This window comes from Phytophthora infestans, genomic scaffold (assembly GCF_000142945.1).
Source record: "Phytophthora infestans T30-4 supercont1.1 genomic scaffold, whole genome shotgun sequence".
In the NCBI taxonomy this organism is placed as follows: Eukaryota; Oomycota; class Peronosporomycetes; order Peronosporales; family Peronosporaceae; genus Phytophthora; species Phytophthora infestans.
The window spans coordinates 6,363,430-6,379,064 of NW_003303758.1; the positions used below are offsets into that span (position 1 = coordinate 6,363,430).

Consider the following 15,635-nt stretch of genomic DNA (forward strand, 5'->3'; position numbering starts at 1 on the left):
TGTCGTTATTCACAGTGCTACCAAGGCCTATGACATGTGGAAGGACGTGAACAAGAGGTATCTGAAGGCGATGGCAAACTTCACCAAGTCCGGGGAACATGAGGACGATTTCTTCACCTACTGCGAAGGGGCCCTTGACACCTTTTACCTTCGCGATTGTTTGAAGCACAAACGCGATCTGGCGAGTTTTGTCGATGGTGCTTAAAAATCATCCTGTTCCGCTGTATCCACAGACTCGTGATGCATATGGTGCACCAGACTCGCCACAGTCGGTTCCACGTCTGCTGATAGTCCTTTGTTTCATCCGGGTGCTCGGCTCTCAAGAAGACCTCCACTGTTGATGATATCGCTGGTGGGGCTCGGCTGGCACAGGACCTCTGAAATTGCCCCATGTGCACTAGACCCCATTGGACCCCTGTCCAATGTGCCACTAAACGTTGCCAACAGGCCTGCGCGCAGGGGCAGTCCCACAGGATGTGCGCCAGGGTTTCCTTCGTGCCGTGACACCTTGGCTGCTTCCTACAGCTGTTGTCGATGAGTCGGCCTTCATGAAACAGGTTGAGCTGCCCGAGTGCCGCACGATACCCCACCCAAACTTGGTACTCCGTAAGTTCGTGACCATGAGCCCATAGTGTTGTCGGCGTTTGGCTTAAAGCAGCTGCGTGCCACTCACTTTCTGCTGCGGCTTGCTCTAGCCTAGTGATCACCCCGGCGATTGTGGGGCCTTCTCCTCTGTAACGCCGAAAGACTTGCTTTTTGATGGCCGCTAAGACGTGCTTGTTCGCTATAGTGTCCGGCACTGTCCATGGAAAGCCATGGAGGGTCGGGTGTGCTTGAAGAACTATGCTTCCTTCGGTCTCGTGCTGTTGAAGCCGACCAATATCCTGCTGGGTTTCTGCGGTCCCCTCTCCGACTGCCCGGACACGCCAGTTAATTCCATTAGGCATCTGGTCCAGAATTACTGCTGGGGTCCCGCTGTCGCTTTCTGCGCTTGCGACGCCATGGATAGTGTGCGCTCCAACCACCCTCCATTGAAAATCCTGTTGGAAAGAAGGTGGATGCCTCATGACTGCTACGCCACGCACTTGCATCCGTTCTCCTAGTGCCAATCGCGGACTACTGCAAAGAATAGCTATGGCCCACCGTTGTAATTTAGCTGCTTGATGTCGGCCTGAATCTGTGTGTGGTATTGTCATCGTGTATTCCCGTTCCGCTATACGCTTGATATTCAATGCCGCTATCGGCGCCGGTTGGATTCGATCGTACTTGGTCGGCGTCAACATCTTCCCTGTTTGGTCATAGATATGAGGGTTGTCCGTCCAGTAGTAGCTGGGCCAGAAAACTTTGTCTTCCTCCGACAGTTCCTCAAGTAGGGGAGGGAGTGGGTCTCGTAGCTCAAGATGCCATTCCTCGTCTTCCAGCAAACCCTCAGCAGTGTCCGCCAGTTCCATCAGCTCGTGCTGACGCGCAGTTCGCCGGCTGACGGGCAGGGCGCGAGGGGCTATCCAGCCACCGATCAAGCGTTGTAACCTGTCCCCCGGCGTCATTGTCCGGGAGCCGGTCCTCTCACCTCCGGCCTGCGTCGGCGAGACGCCTGCAGCCCACGGATGCTTCGCTCCGCGAAAAGCCCACTGTCTCCACGCGTCGTAGTACGTGTCATGCCGTTGGATAAGCCACTGCATGGTGTGTTTGACCCGCTGTGTCTTACAGGCTATGGCGATTGATGCCAACCCGACTCCTCCAGCCTGTCGAGGCGTGACCTTATGCCTACTGGGTTCGTGGCCTGTCGAATGATGCCACAAGAATTGTTTCTGAATGTTGCGCAGTTGGCGATCCGCCCACCTTGGCATTTCGAACACCGCTGCCGTAAATAGCACCGACGGTAGCATGATCACGTTGAGCAAGAGTACGCGTGTCTCGACACTTTGGGATAATTGCGCCGCTGTAGCTAAGCGTCTCTGGACAGCGCGAATCCGAGTCGCCCAGCTCACCTCTGTCAACGGGCCGGTCCCGACTTGGTACCCCAAGTAGCGCACTGTTTCCCCCATCGGCACTACCGGGATCCCGTATATATCCACTTTCTCCACTGCCGTATTTAGAAAGATCGCTTTACTTTTGATGGGCTGGACCTGCAACTCTGACAGCTCTCCAAAGCGCTTTACTTTCTCCATCACGCGGGGTAACTGGTTTGCTTTCTGCAGGAACACGGTGAAGTCGTCCACAAATGCCGAGAATTTGTGGACCTCCCCCTTTCCGCCAGGTACTGCGATCCCTTCCAGTCCCGGGTCCTGTTGAATAGCTTGTGCCAAGATTTCTGCCGCTAGGATGAACAGCAGAGGCGCCAGCGGACAGCCTTGCCGGATACCTGACTGAACGAGGACCGGCTCCGAGAGTTCACCGCTCACTAGAAATCGCGCCGTCGTGCCTGCATGCAGTCGTCGCAGCATTTCCACAATTTTTTGCGAGAAGCCAAATTTCCGCAACGTAAGAAACAAAAATTCCCGCGCCACTGTGTCATAAGCCTTCCGAAAATCCAAAATTAAAATGAGCCTGCTGAGTAAGTCCTCCAGTTCTGGATCCGAGGTCGCCGTTTGCAAAATTGCCGGCATCATCATCACCGTTTTCATCATTTGGCGTCCATGAACGAATCCTTGTTGGGAAGATCCAATAGGGATGCCCATTACCAGCTGTGCCCTAGTAGCGAGCACTTTCGTCACAATCTTGTAGCTGATTTGGAGCAATGAGATAGGGCGAAAATCCATGGCATCCGAGGACTCTCCTTTTTTCTTGAGCGGAATAATCAAAGCCTCAAGGAATGAAGGAGGGGGGTCCCGTCCTTGGAGGAGCTCGTTGCTAATTGTAGTCAGCGCTGGCACCATGATGGCCTGCGTATCCTTGTAAAAGTCATTGTTCAGTCCGTCGGGACCCGCCGCTTTGTGTCGGTTCAGCGCGGCAATCGCTCTGATCACATCTTGATCAGTGATTTCCTGCATCAAGAGGTTGTTGTGTTGATCCTGCAGCTTGCGATCGTCAGGGATTCTGACAAACTTATCAAACTGTTGCTCCAAATCTATGTCGGGGACACTGTTGTGAATTGTGCCTAGAGCCGGGGTCCACTCGCTTCTCATTTTGTCCGCCACGGACATGTCAGTGTGGAAGGCGGCCCCGTGGATGCGGCAAATGTCTGGGATGGTCTGGTCCTTCTCCCGATTCGACGCTCGTTTAAAGGTCCACCGCAGGCGATCCATTGTGCGTTCTAGCCGTTGATTCACTCGCAGGGAGTGCTTCTCTCGTCGTTCCGCGGCGGAGACCTCCAAGAGTTCTCTCCTCGTTAGCAAATGAACCCGGTGCCTCGCGTTATTCTGGTGCTTATACTCCTGGCGGCGAAGTTTTTCCTTAGCCGTGATGAACTGAATGGCCTCGACACAATGGCCTACCATCGCATCCCACGTGTGCGTGGTCTCCTGATGGCCTGCTTCAACGTCAATTAATCGCTCCAGCAGGTCAGCTTGCACACGTTCTGGTTGGCCCGAGCGAATTGGATACGGTACCCCTTGTTTTCGCTTCTGCCGACTGTGGGCCCTGCGTTCCGTCGTCAAATGTACTATGACCTGTTGATGGTCGGAAGGAGCCACTGGTTCCTCCACTGAAACCCACTGCACCTTGGATGTCCAGGACTGAGGGACATACATGCGATCTAGACGACTTGCTGTTTCCGGCCCCCAATAAGTAAAATACTCAGTTGGCTCAAGTTGATCCGCCTCATCGTCCGTGTGGCCCGCCAGCACCATAGCATCTTCTAACTGAAGGTGATGGACTAAGTCCTGGAGCGCCACACTTTCTGCTCTGCCATTGCGGGTTTCCCCGAGCCGATCTAGGACGGGACTGAGGACACAGTTGAAATCCCCTGCCAGGATCGTGTCATTTTGTTCCCACGGCCAGGTCTCGAGGTGGCCATATAGGAGTTCGCGTTCTCTGTGATCATTCGGGCCATACAGATTCACCACTGTCAGGTTGCGTAACTTGATAGCGAAGCCGCGCTTGGTCCATCGATCTCGTAACCATGGCTGGACATCCGCAGCAACACTCGGATTGAGCAAGATCGCCACTCCGCCGGTGGCGCTATCCTCAATGCTCCAGTATGATAGAGCTGGCCCCTCGCTCTGATGCTGTAGTCCCCATAAGCTGCTCCACGTTCTGGCTAAGTGGGCTGCTTCCTCTTCGGAGCTGACTTGAGTTTCCTGGAGCATCCAGATTGACGGCCGACGTTTCACCGGCGTCTGTCGCCAAGCACCCATCCATGCCATTCGGCTTTCCGCTGGAAATCCTCTCACGGTTTGGGTAAGTATACTCCACTGGTCGCTTCCGCCTGTTCGTTTCTTCTTTCTCTGTTTCTTGTTGTTGTCTGCTTGCAAATGAATGAGCCGTCCGTAGACGTCACGAGCAGGTCCCGATGGCAAGCTAATGGGAACTGCTGGCGGCGGCACTAAGGTGCCCCTACTCATCCTGTTCCCACCCTATTGTTCCACCCTCCAAGGCAGTGGAAAAGAAGCGGTGAATTGCTCTCCAATCGATCGGTCTGCGTGACACTGAGAAGGCTTTCCGGTACGAAGCGTTCATCTCCCGCGCCAAAAGCTGCCTGGTTAGCAGAGAAAGCGCCCTTGTATTCTCCTCATCTTCCAGTCCGGTCAGGACGCGCAGCTCCCGCTCGTAGAGAAAAGCACAGATCAAGTGCTGGGCCAGCTTCCCCTTGTTCCCGACGTCACAGAGTTGGAGCACGTCATCATTTCCGTAGCGTTTCGCTCGCATTTTTGCCCAGTCCTCTCGGTTGTCGATGAGTGGGGGCAGGTGCAATGGTGGCGTCCTGAGTAGCTTGTCTTTCCAGTTGTCCAACCACTTCTTGACCGACCCGTCCTGAGCGATAGTGATGCGCGACCAGGCTGCCCAATAAACATTCCTGCCGCCAGGATGAAGACCACAGATCTAGCACTTCTCGCCCACGCTCATTAGCACTTCTTCGGGGTATCGAAAAATCTGACACATGGAGATCAGGGTGGACGGCTCCTGCTGGGCCGTATACGCCCATACCTTCGCTGTGCTTGTTGTCAGCGGAAAAACTGCGAGTGCTTTGCCTGGCCACACGGTCGCCTGTTGGTTCCATTGCGCCTGCCATGAAGCGATGCCTCCCTCCGTATCGTGTGGTACGTCCCCTTGGCCGGCATCCCTCATGGGTTCTGAAGTGGCCGTGTCCAGATCCCGGCGAGCTTTGAACTTGACACGCAGCCGGATTCTCTCCGCCTCCATCGGCGTTAGCGTATGTCGTTTGGCCGCCGGTTTTGCTGGCAACGGCGTCCCCTTGCGGCCCACTGGAGCAGTCTGCGTGTTAGTTGGCGTATTGTCGCTCGCCCCTGATGGCCTGAAAGATGAGTCCGATTCCACCCCTGAGCTGGACGCCTGAGACATGTGGAGATCTTGTTCTTCGGTATGAGCTCGCTCCGACTCTTCCTGCCATTGTCTAAGCGTGATGAGAGGCAGGTGATACTGTTGGAGCAGCTCCGTCACCCCCGGTTCATTATCCGAGGCCAGAGCTAATCCTCGAAGATGAAGTCTCTCTTCACGAGACAGTTGGGAAGCCGTGTTGACCAGAAAGGCTAGCAGTTCTGCATATCTCGCCGGCTTCGCACGCTCCAGGATGAGATGAATTTCACATTTGAGTTCATGGGGGATCGTCATTCCGGTTAACCGCGCTCGGATCTCTGCAACGTCCCCGTTCCACTGATCCGGTTGACACACTTTCTCCGTGAGTCCCTGTTCGTCGGAGCTGCACACCGCCCCCCCCTTGTTGGTCGACCTCCATGCTTAGTGTCCTCCGGAGTCGCAGGAGGGGGAGGAGGTTGTTGCTCGACGGGTCGTCGCTGGTGAATGAACGCCGAATAGTATTCCCCCCAGTGCCGCAGAACCAACGGTGCCCCCGATCCCCTAAGCTTCGCCGCTCGAATCATGGCCGTGCACCTGCCGAGTTGGAGCGGGATATGGAGTCCCACTTCAAATGATTGCTTCCCTCGTTTCGTCGTGCTGGGCTTGTACATCGAGCAATACCATTGTCGTTTGCCATCCGTGTCGTACGCTAGGACGAAGATTTCGCGCTGCAGGAAGTTTGCAGCCATGGCCAGCAACTCACTGCACCCCCAATTGTACCGAGGGATGATGGCGTCCCTGTTGGAAGGGGAGTTGGCGTATTCCTCCAAGTACCATTTGAACTGCTTCGTCGACTCATGTGCTTCCATGCCTGCCCATCCGCGGTCAACATTCACCAACGTATTCGTGCGAACGTAGTGATCGTACTGCTCCGACATATGCAGTTGGCCAGCCCATTGAATGCCTCGTTTGATGCATCCCGTGATCTCGTCCAACGTGCCATCAGGGGCCGCTAAATCGGCATCAGCCATCGCTTGAGCCAGTGCCATAGCCATACAGTTGCCGGTCGCTGGCGTGCTAACTGGGCTGAGCGCAAGACTTTCTTCGATTGCCGCGAACGATGTCAGTTCGCCACCTGCAAACGGAAGAGGAGTCAACCGATCCCCTGATCGCTGAGCCACTTTGGCAACCGCTTGGAGGACTGCCTTGCGCTCTCGTTGCTTTAACCCTACCAGCTGGGGAGTGGAATAGGGCTTAGGCGGCTTATCTTTCACGAGGTGGAGCTGTTGCTTCTGCTCATATGTGAGGGGAACAGGGGCTTTCTCCTCTTTTTAGTCTCCCGATGAGATGACGATCGTCAGGTTGCCAGCCTGTTCGGCCGACACGGGTGAGGCTTCCACCGACTCCTCCACCTCCTCGTCGTCCAATGCTGCGAATTGTGACTGGGTGACACTCAATTTCTGTTGGAGCGCCGCGGCATGCGCATACAGCTTCCTGCCATTGCGCAGTGGCGTCGTGATCCATTTCTTCTTGGGATCGGGCGGGATAATCGATTCCGCTGGGGGACCTGCAGGCCCTGACTGCTTCGTCGAACCTGGCTCGGCTGCTCCCGGCGAGGTCTGGGGGTGCTGGACTGATACCCGCGGAGGTGTGATTGACACCTGCGTCGCCTGGACTGCCGCCGCCTGGAGAGCTAACCGTTTAGCGGCTGCGCGCTTGACTTCATCTAAACTGCGGAAGGGCTGCGCCATGTCTTCCAACCGGGCCACTTCTTGCTCCGTAGCCACCCGACTGCCTGATTGCAGCAATTGTTGGTCCGTATAGCGGCACCGCGCTAAGGTGTGCCCTAGCATACCACACCGAAGGCATTGCAACCGTGGGCCTACGAACGGATGCTTCAGTACCAACGGCCGGCCGTACCACATGATCCGCACAATTCCTCGTAAGGAATCTGGACATTCTGCTGCCTGGACCGTCAGTTTCCACACAGTGGAGGTTCTTGAGTCGGGGGTGCACGTGTCCATATCGTCCATCTCAAACCTCGTCGCGATATGTTGTTGCAGGTATGCCACTAGCCTCCCAACATCCGTGAAGCTAGTGATGTTGTAGATCTCAATCTCATAATGCCTTTGTGCAGTGACGCGTGTTCCATCTCGTCCAAGCTGGCGGTCCCAAACCGACCCAGTGTCCGGACGATGCACATTCAGAAGTCGATACACCATGCGGTGAAACGGGACTTGGACCGCTTGGAAAGACCGGGCCGTTGCCCGGTCGAAGAAAAAGAAGTGCAAACTCCGCTGTACATGATTGTAGCTAATCGTCTTGGCCAAGCTCAGCATGCTGCCCAGCTCCGGCGTATTAACGTGTAGCTCTTCCGCCGCCACTCGGATATCCTCCTGAATCATCTGCGTTTGCTGACGACTGGGCCGAATGGTAGTCCTGCCTCGCAGTTGCAACTGAAGTTCTCCTTCCACTTGGCTTTGGATGGCTCGGTGCAGCCGGATGCGTTCTTTGGAATCCAGCACACTCTTGAGGAACTCAGGCATCCGCCGGCACACAATGCTGCCTTCGGTCATCCCACTGATGATTTTCCACTCATCGTCCGCCTCTGGTCGCAGTTGCCGCCCCGCAGACGCCGCTGCTGGTCGCTCGCAGATTTTTTACAGCGCTGCAATGTCGGCTGTGCGGAATACCATGGGATTGAACATAAAATCTTGGTACCGCCCGTCCCCATCGGGCGATGCCTTTCCCGCTGCTGACGTAGCCGTTCCTGCACGCGCCTTGGTCGCCCACTGATTAAGTGACTTGGCCCTGGCCCACTTTACCTTGCTGATCATGCTGTTCATTATCGATTTGAACGGCCATGCCGTGTTGTAGAGATCCTGGGTTGCGGCTTGAGCAAACCGCTCCCATTCTTCAAATGACCCAGTACCGTGAACGCAAATCTCTCGAAACAGCTTTAGCAGTAATGTCTTCTCGTCCCCCTTGAGGCGCGGATAGCGCCGCTTGCCACTCGGGAGGAGGTTTTCGTCAATTGGCACTTTGGCATGGGCGAGCGCGTATAGCTCCGCTACTGTCGACGTCCAAGCCGTCCGAGCAGTTTCTGCCGGGAAACTTTTCATCTCCGCCACGACCGCTTCAAACATTTCGAACGGCTTCACCGCAGGTGCATCGGTTGACACGCCGGGGCTGGCGTCCGAGACTCCTTCTGGTGGGTCCGCGTGCAGCGGCTTGCTCTCGCTTGGCTCCGGACTCGCGCGCGGCTTCGTAGCCACTGGAGCTGGTCGCTCATGTTCACTGCACTCCTCCGTTGTCGTCTTCTGATCCGAATCCCGCTCCTCCGGCTTAGGCTCCTCCATCTCGGCATCGTCCTCTTGCGTCGACGCCGGCGTCTCTGGGATGATCGAGTCTGGACTGAAGGCACTACTCCCTTGCTCAGTCACCTCTCTCCGCTGCCGCCCACTGGGGTTCGCCACCATGGCGTCGGCCTGGCGTGGCGCGAGGTCCGGCGGCTTCGCCTTACCCGGGTCCTTCAGGGCCGTCATGCTGCGAAAAGTCGCTGCTGGTGATGTCGCTATACTCAGTTTAAGACAAAACTGGGCACGACCTTTGCACGAAGATCTTTCAAACGCCGACTGTTGGTGCTAAACAGGCGGGGCTCTACTGGGTGCAAAGCTGATTTGAAAGTGAGGGGGGGGGAATGTCGGCAGCAGCTATTAACCTTTTCTTTTTTTACTGTTAGTCAGTTTTTTATTCAGGTCCCTGATTGTATGAAAAAATATTTGGCTGGTCAGTCAGCAGCTAGAAATTTTTTTTGCCAAAGATCTTTAAAAGGCCATGGCGTCTTGCAAGTGGAAATCGTGTCGCCGTGTGTTAAAGATAACGGACGAAGACTCAAGCTTTGTTCCATGCAGCAACAGCGGGTGTGCGAGCACTATTCACCGCGCTTGTTTAACAAACATGCTAGCTTCTTTCTCTGGCGTTGATCAATTCAAAAAGGTTGTCTGCGGAAAGCGCTGCTATAATGCCATTCTGAAGGCCGTGCGGCTGGAAACAGCTGCCCTTCCTTTAAAAAGGCGTTTTCCGTGGCCCAATGACGGCCCAGATCCAAGTGTGAGCTCTCTTAGTGTGCTAATCAAGTGGATGACTGACGGCAACAATTACGATCGGTATCATGGCGGCGAAGGACAAAGTGGTGAAACAAAGCAAACTTTGGCGGGCGAAGTCGTAGAGGCCATATCGGCCAGTGGTGTGAAGACTGCTCGTGCTCCCAAAGATGTTATGAATAAGATATCGGGGTTAGAAACTAGTTTTCGAGAAGCCTCTGACTGGCGGAGCAACACAGGCCAGGGTGTCGAGAACGAAGCTGATCTACGAGCCGCCATCCTACACAAGTGTTCTAGTTTCTATGAGCTGCATCCCATAATGGATGATAGTCCAAGTACTCACCCTCTTCTCCTCAACACCGACCAGGGATTTTCCTACAGTGATCACGGCAGTGAGAGCTCATCTGACGGCGATAACGACATTCAAAACTCGGAAGACGTCCGTCAGCTGACGCAAGGAGCAGCGGAGCGTAACTCTCGTTCGCCGGGCGAAATAGCTACTTTTGGTACAGGAGCGGCTACGCCTACGGGTACGGGTACTACTGCCAGTAGCTCGGGCACGAGGCAGATAAATCGTCAATCGGGTAAGCAGGGCTTCGCTCAATTGCTACATCCACCACAAAAACGAAAACCCAACGTGGATCACCAAGTGCTAGTGTCACTAAAAGAGCTTGTTCAGCAAAAAGAAATCGAGTTGAAAAAAATAACTATTCAACGGCAGGGATTACAGTTCCGCCAGCACCAATCGGAGAAGAAAGAGCAAGAAGCGGAGGCCCGTATTACCGAGCTTAATGCAAATACAGTGAAGCTCAAGGAAGAAGCTGAGCATTGGCGTACTCAGCGTCTGGTGACTCTTCTTCGAGAGAGAAAAAAAACGTAAAGCTGACGGTGCTCCTCAAGATGAAATTGACGCGGTTCTTCCACTCGCCCATGTTGCTCCGTTTAGCCCCGGACCTCCAGCAGGTACGCCAGAAGCTGGTTGCGTCGATCCTTCCCTCCAGCGTCAGTAGCGATTGCCATGTTCAGCTCGTCAAACGCATCAAGATCGCTCGAGGACGCACCGTACCGTTGCGTGCCATCTTCCCACTCCTCACGAGCTAGTTCCGCAATGAGCAAATTGTGTAAAATGCACGTGCAAGATACATATCGAATGATTCTGCGTAAGTGTCGCCGCTTAGCCAATTGAGACCGAATGCCATTCAGATATTGAAACCTAGTCTTAAGCAGCCCAATGCAATGCTCTGATTTAATCCTGGCAGTAGCCAGTTGGCTGGTAAAATAGGCGTGAACAGGATTCATCGCTCCTCCTGCTGGCTTCTTGAAAGCCGGGACCATCACACATGAAGCTAGGCTGAGTCTCCAAGAAGGTACTCTTTGTTGCGGAAGAAAGCTTGCTGGTTCTGGTTTGGTGGGCTGTTTCTCCAAACTCTATTGTCGTGAACTGACCCCGGCCATCCCACAACAAATTGACGTACCCTGGCCACATCATCGCAGACGATAAGAGCATTTACTGCGTAAAATCCTCCTCGCGAATTGTATACTTCACCTTCTTTGATGGCTTCAATTCAGGTCGCAACAGCGTGCCATCAACCATACCAATACAATTTACAAACCCATTTTTACGGTAAATGCGTCGCGATATTTGACTGCGCTCTAGCTCGTCTGGTTACGCAACTGTGTTAGCGCCTAATGTCAGCAACGCGCCCGACGCACGCTGCAGGTAGTCTCCATTTGTCCCTTTACCGATACCAAGATTGTGTGCCTGCTTTGACCACGTGTTATCATTGCCAAATGCACCGAGGCATTTCAACAGCACAAGCATGTGCAGCTGCACTCCACCGCGAAACGGGCAATTGCCCGAAGAAACCATAGCCGGGTGGTCTCACCAGGTCGACGAGTCTGAAGAATGCCTCGCGTTCTAGCCGAAAGTGCTCCAAAAACTCCGTCGAATTTAGCTCTGTAGTATCGTAGAGCAATTGCTTCCAGCAATCGTTACGACGACGGTACGACGACGGTCGATCAAAGTATCGCGAGCCCAGTACTCGCTCGTATGCAGCAGCATGCAGGATGTCTGGCTCATCTTCACTTAAATCTTCATCGTCATATAAGTAGCGAAGTGTAGCCGCCTCCTCTCTGACTTGAAGAACAATTTTTAGCTTTCGTAGAGCGACTTGACGGTCGCTTGGACGCGGCATCTTGGAGAAAATATACGACTACCGTCTTACCCCACATATAAGGCATATGTGCTCTAAATAAAATACGGGATTCGCTCGACATCTAGCTTAAACCTCAATTTGACCACCTACCTAATTAGAACACATGTGGCTGAAACCTAGTTACAACACAAGGCTGTACCAACCAATGAATATTCTTGAGAGCTCCAACTAACCACCCTTCTCAACAAACTTGTCGGTGCTGCTGTTACTTGGCTTTAATTCTCTTATTTTATAATTTACACAGCCATGAGTGCTGAGCGACGTAGCTATAGGTAAGTACTGTTGACAAGGACAATAAGCTGGTGTCCAAATTCTCGTACACGGTTGAAAATCCTCTGAAAACGCTGTGCTTGGCTCGCTCCGGATCATATTTCGCAGTGAAAGTAGATGGATACATAGTACTTAAGTATAATACACGTGATTACATGTAAACGATTCTTATAAAAAGATTTTTTTTCATAGAATTCATAATACTAACAAGCAAAACCTCCGTATACAACGCAGCCACAACAGAAAGAGAAGACCCGTTACCAATCACCACATCATGTGAACTGCACGCAGGAGGGTTTGAACCCTAACCGATCGCGTAGGAGGGTCAAGCCTCAACGACCAAGCAAGATTCTAGGACCCATTCTTCAAAGTCAAATAATTTGTTCGCTGTACAGCACATAGGCTTTCTAAACAAATATAACACACAAGCAGTGTTGTATTTATTTATAGCACATATGCCTTATATGCGGGGTAAGACGGTAGCTGCTGCAGGGGTGGTCAATAGTCCATCTGTTTGATTGGCTAATAATATTTTAGTCATAAAAATAAATGTTTAGCTGCTGCGAACATTGACAACCCCTATTGCCGAGACCTGTGTTTAACTGGTGGTGTAATATCCCAGATTTGAAAGCTCGAATGCACGACTAATCTCAAATAAACCGGGCTGTTTTAATCACAGTGGTATTTTTAAGGTATTATAATCTGACTTTGCTTTTTTTAACACGAAAAGCAAAAATACCGGTCCTGTCCAAAAGCATACTTCGAAGTACCTCGAGAAGGAGGAATGCAATTACCTGAATCTCACTTTTTGATCCAGTCTACATCTTGAGGAGAGCTGCCATCTTCGTCCAGAATAGCCTCTTCGTCGTCGTGGATATGGTGCGCGAGAGGAGATTGGTTTCTTTCACTGCCAAACTGTCCGTAGGAGGTGGTGGGCTGTTGCTGCTCAGGCATTTGTGCTCGATCCATCCATTCTTGGAAACTGAAGCCGTTCCAGACCAACGGGTCATTTAGAAGTTCTGGTCGTGCACACTCGATCAACTCTTGGATGCTGGCAAGCGGACAACTAAGCGCCTTAAGAAGTCGACTCACACGGGCGATTAAGCTTTCAATCTGCTCAGTGTTCGTTGCAGCTGGAGTTTGGATTATTTTTCGCTTGAATTCGGGGAAAAAACTGTCGAGCACACTGTGGATGTTCATGAGGCACATGCCCATGAGCTCGCAGTCCACGTCTCCTTTAGCCTCTTTTGGGTCAAACTCGCTTTCGATTGCTGGTGATTGGGAGATCGTTCCCAACAAAGTTTCGTATTTAAGTCGGCAGTGTGACTCCGCTGATAGTTCTCCAAGCAAGCTGTCAGTTTTGCTGCTTCGAGATCGAAATTCATGAGTTGTGTCGTAGTCGCCACTGCTCCATTGATCAGTGAATAGTACGATCTGGTAAGCGATGTCTCGAAAACGGTTCTGCTTCTTGATTGCGCCATCCCGTGGAAACACCATAGCTGGGCCAAGAAAATGGCTGAAGAAGACCAGATGCACCGCGTCTAGCTCCATCTGACGACTCTGATCGCTTTCATTTCTCTGAACCATCCTGACACATGCGCGGCAGAGGATAACGATTTCAACGGGGAGCGTCCCAACGTGCGCTGCAAGTATTTCGAGAAATCTTCCAAGGTCCGAGACGGTATCTTTTGTGTTGAAGGCACTTCTATCATCACTCGGCACCAGCAACTCGGAGATCCACTTTGATCCAATGGCACGACAGAAGCCAGCAAGAGCCTTACTCGCTGTGCTATGCTGCGTCAAAAAGCCATGACGCTGAAAATTCGATGATGCTGATGCTCTTATGCCCTCGGAGTATTCAATCGCCATGAGTTGGAAGACAAACCGAGTTCCTTGTCGTTCACTCTCCAGCAAAGGCATTAGACTCCGTAAGATAAACGCCTGTGCCAAAGCTTCTGTCTGTTTCCGGTTACTTTTGCCAGAAAGACAACTCTCCAGTACGCATCGACTGACCAGCAAGTTTGGCTCCAACAGTAGATCCGCAAGACTCTTGAGCAATATTGAATACTCGAAATCATTTTGAGCGACTTGTGCCTGGAAGAGCCGCTGTTGTTGCTCAAACTTCTGTCGTCGCTTCTTACGCGCTTGACTGCAACAGCAGCAGCAGAATCCAATAGAGAAACACGAAGCGCCCGATACTACCAGCCACCCCGCGATCAGAACCAGCAACGTCGACATGTACCGCTCTAGTTGCGAATTTAACGCCGAAACCAGATTATTGCTGGCTGGAGAGCCATTCAGATCTTCTGTTGTGAAGCTGATCGTAAATGTGGCTTGAGCTTGCTGAGTATCATCACTGGCATTGACGCGCTTTACCCACACTGTAAACTCTGCTGTATGGGAGGTGTCGCGAGAGACTCGAGACAAATCGCGAAATGTAAGAGCTGATAATGCTGCATCGAGCACAGCCTTCGTCCCCGTCACCTGGATATGCGCAGGGTCAAATAGCTGCGTCGTGATGTGGAAGTACAACTCGTCGTGAGAGCTGCCAGAAGTGACGTTCAAAGGAGTTCCACTTGTGCTCCGACTGAGCGAGCACGGGCGCTCAAATGGGCATCCACTCATAACATCATCGTCTGTGATGGAAACCCCCAACTCAATCACCGATAGTCCGTCTTCCGCTTCCAGGTTCACTTGGTACACATCGTCAAGACTGATGCTGTCGGGGTCCTCGAACACTACAGGTGTTGGAATTACGTCGCTATTCGACACATTTACTGGGAATACGTATGGCGGAAGCACAACCAAAGCATCTGCTCCGTTCACGACGTCCAACTCGACCCTCCGCGTTTCGTTATTGTTAATAAAGCGTGCTCTGGGTGAGTTCTCATACACCGCAAGCGAGTCGTTGGTCACCGGAAATGTATTCCATACTTGGTACTCGAAGTAATCGACGCCAGATACTCGTCCCCACGAACCGTGGGGGTCCAGATTGAAGTAATCGAGCTGGGGCACGTAGATAACTCGACTCCAAAGATCTGCAATGATCGTGTTAGGAACCGTGACGCATGCTCCAATGTTCTCAAGAGACAAATTAGCTGCATTGTTCTTGTAGCGGTTGAACTGAAAAAGAGTTCCATGTTGTGGGAGGGTTGTCACTTTGACGACCGTGTTGGCGTTGAAAAGTGCTGCAAGCGGATCTAATGTTCTGAGGTTCAATTTCTGCAGCGAGTCTTCCTTGAGTCGAATGATGGCAACTACGTTGTCTTCCATCCGGTATTTCATCTTATCAAAGAGAATAAACTTCACCACAGCGACATCAGAGAACACGTCAGGATCCCCGTCAGACAACTGGTACCAGAGCACATCAACTGCGAGTGGTGTGCTTCCATTTTGCGCGAGATTGTCTTGACCCCATCCGTGATAAATGTACGTCAGCTTGGTGGAATAAGTCGCCTTTGCCATTTCCGTGCTGTTCCGGTAAACTCGAAATGATTCCAGATCTTGGCTTTGCAACAGATCACAACTAGTCTTGCAATCGTACAGCTTGCCGAACTGAGGCAGTCGTACAATTTTCAGTAACTGGAGCTTCGAGGTACCGGTCGATTCGTTGGAAAACGTGAAA

The 15,635-nt window shown here is 52.5% G+C and overlaps 1 protein-coding gene across 1 annotated transcript; it reads right to left on the reverse strand.

Moving 5' to 3' along the window:
* Positions 1-13,016: 13,016 nt before the first annotated feature.
* PITG_01105 (uncharacterized protein) lies at positions 13,017-14,454 on the reverse strand (the record flags this gene model as incomplete). The annotated part of the gene is made up of 4 exons (XM_002909578.1): positions 13,017-13,042; positions 13,105-13,341; positions 13,468-13,695; positions 13,771-14,454. 4 exons carry the CDS (start codon positions 14,246-14,248, stop codon positions 13,017-13,019), a joined length of 969 nt encoding a protein of 322 aa, XP_002909624.1.
* Between the last annotated feature and the right edge of the window lie 1,181 nt (positions 14,455-15,635).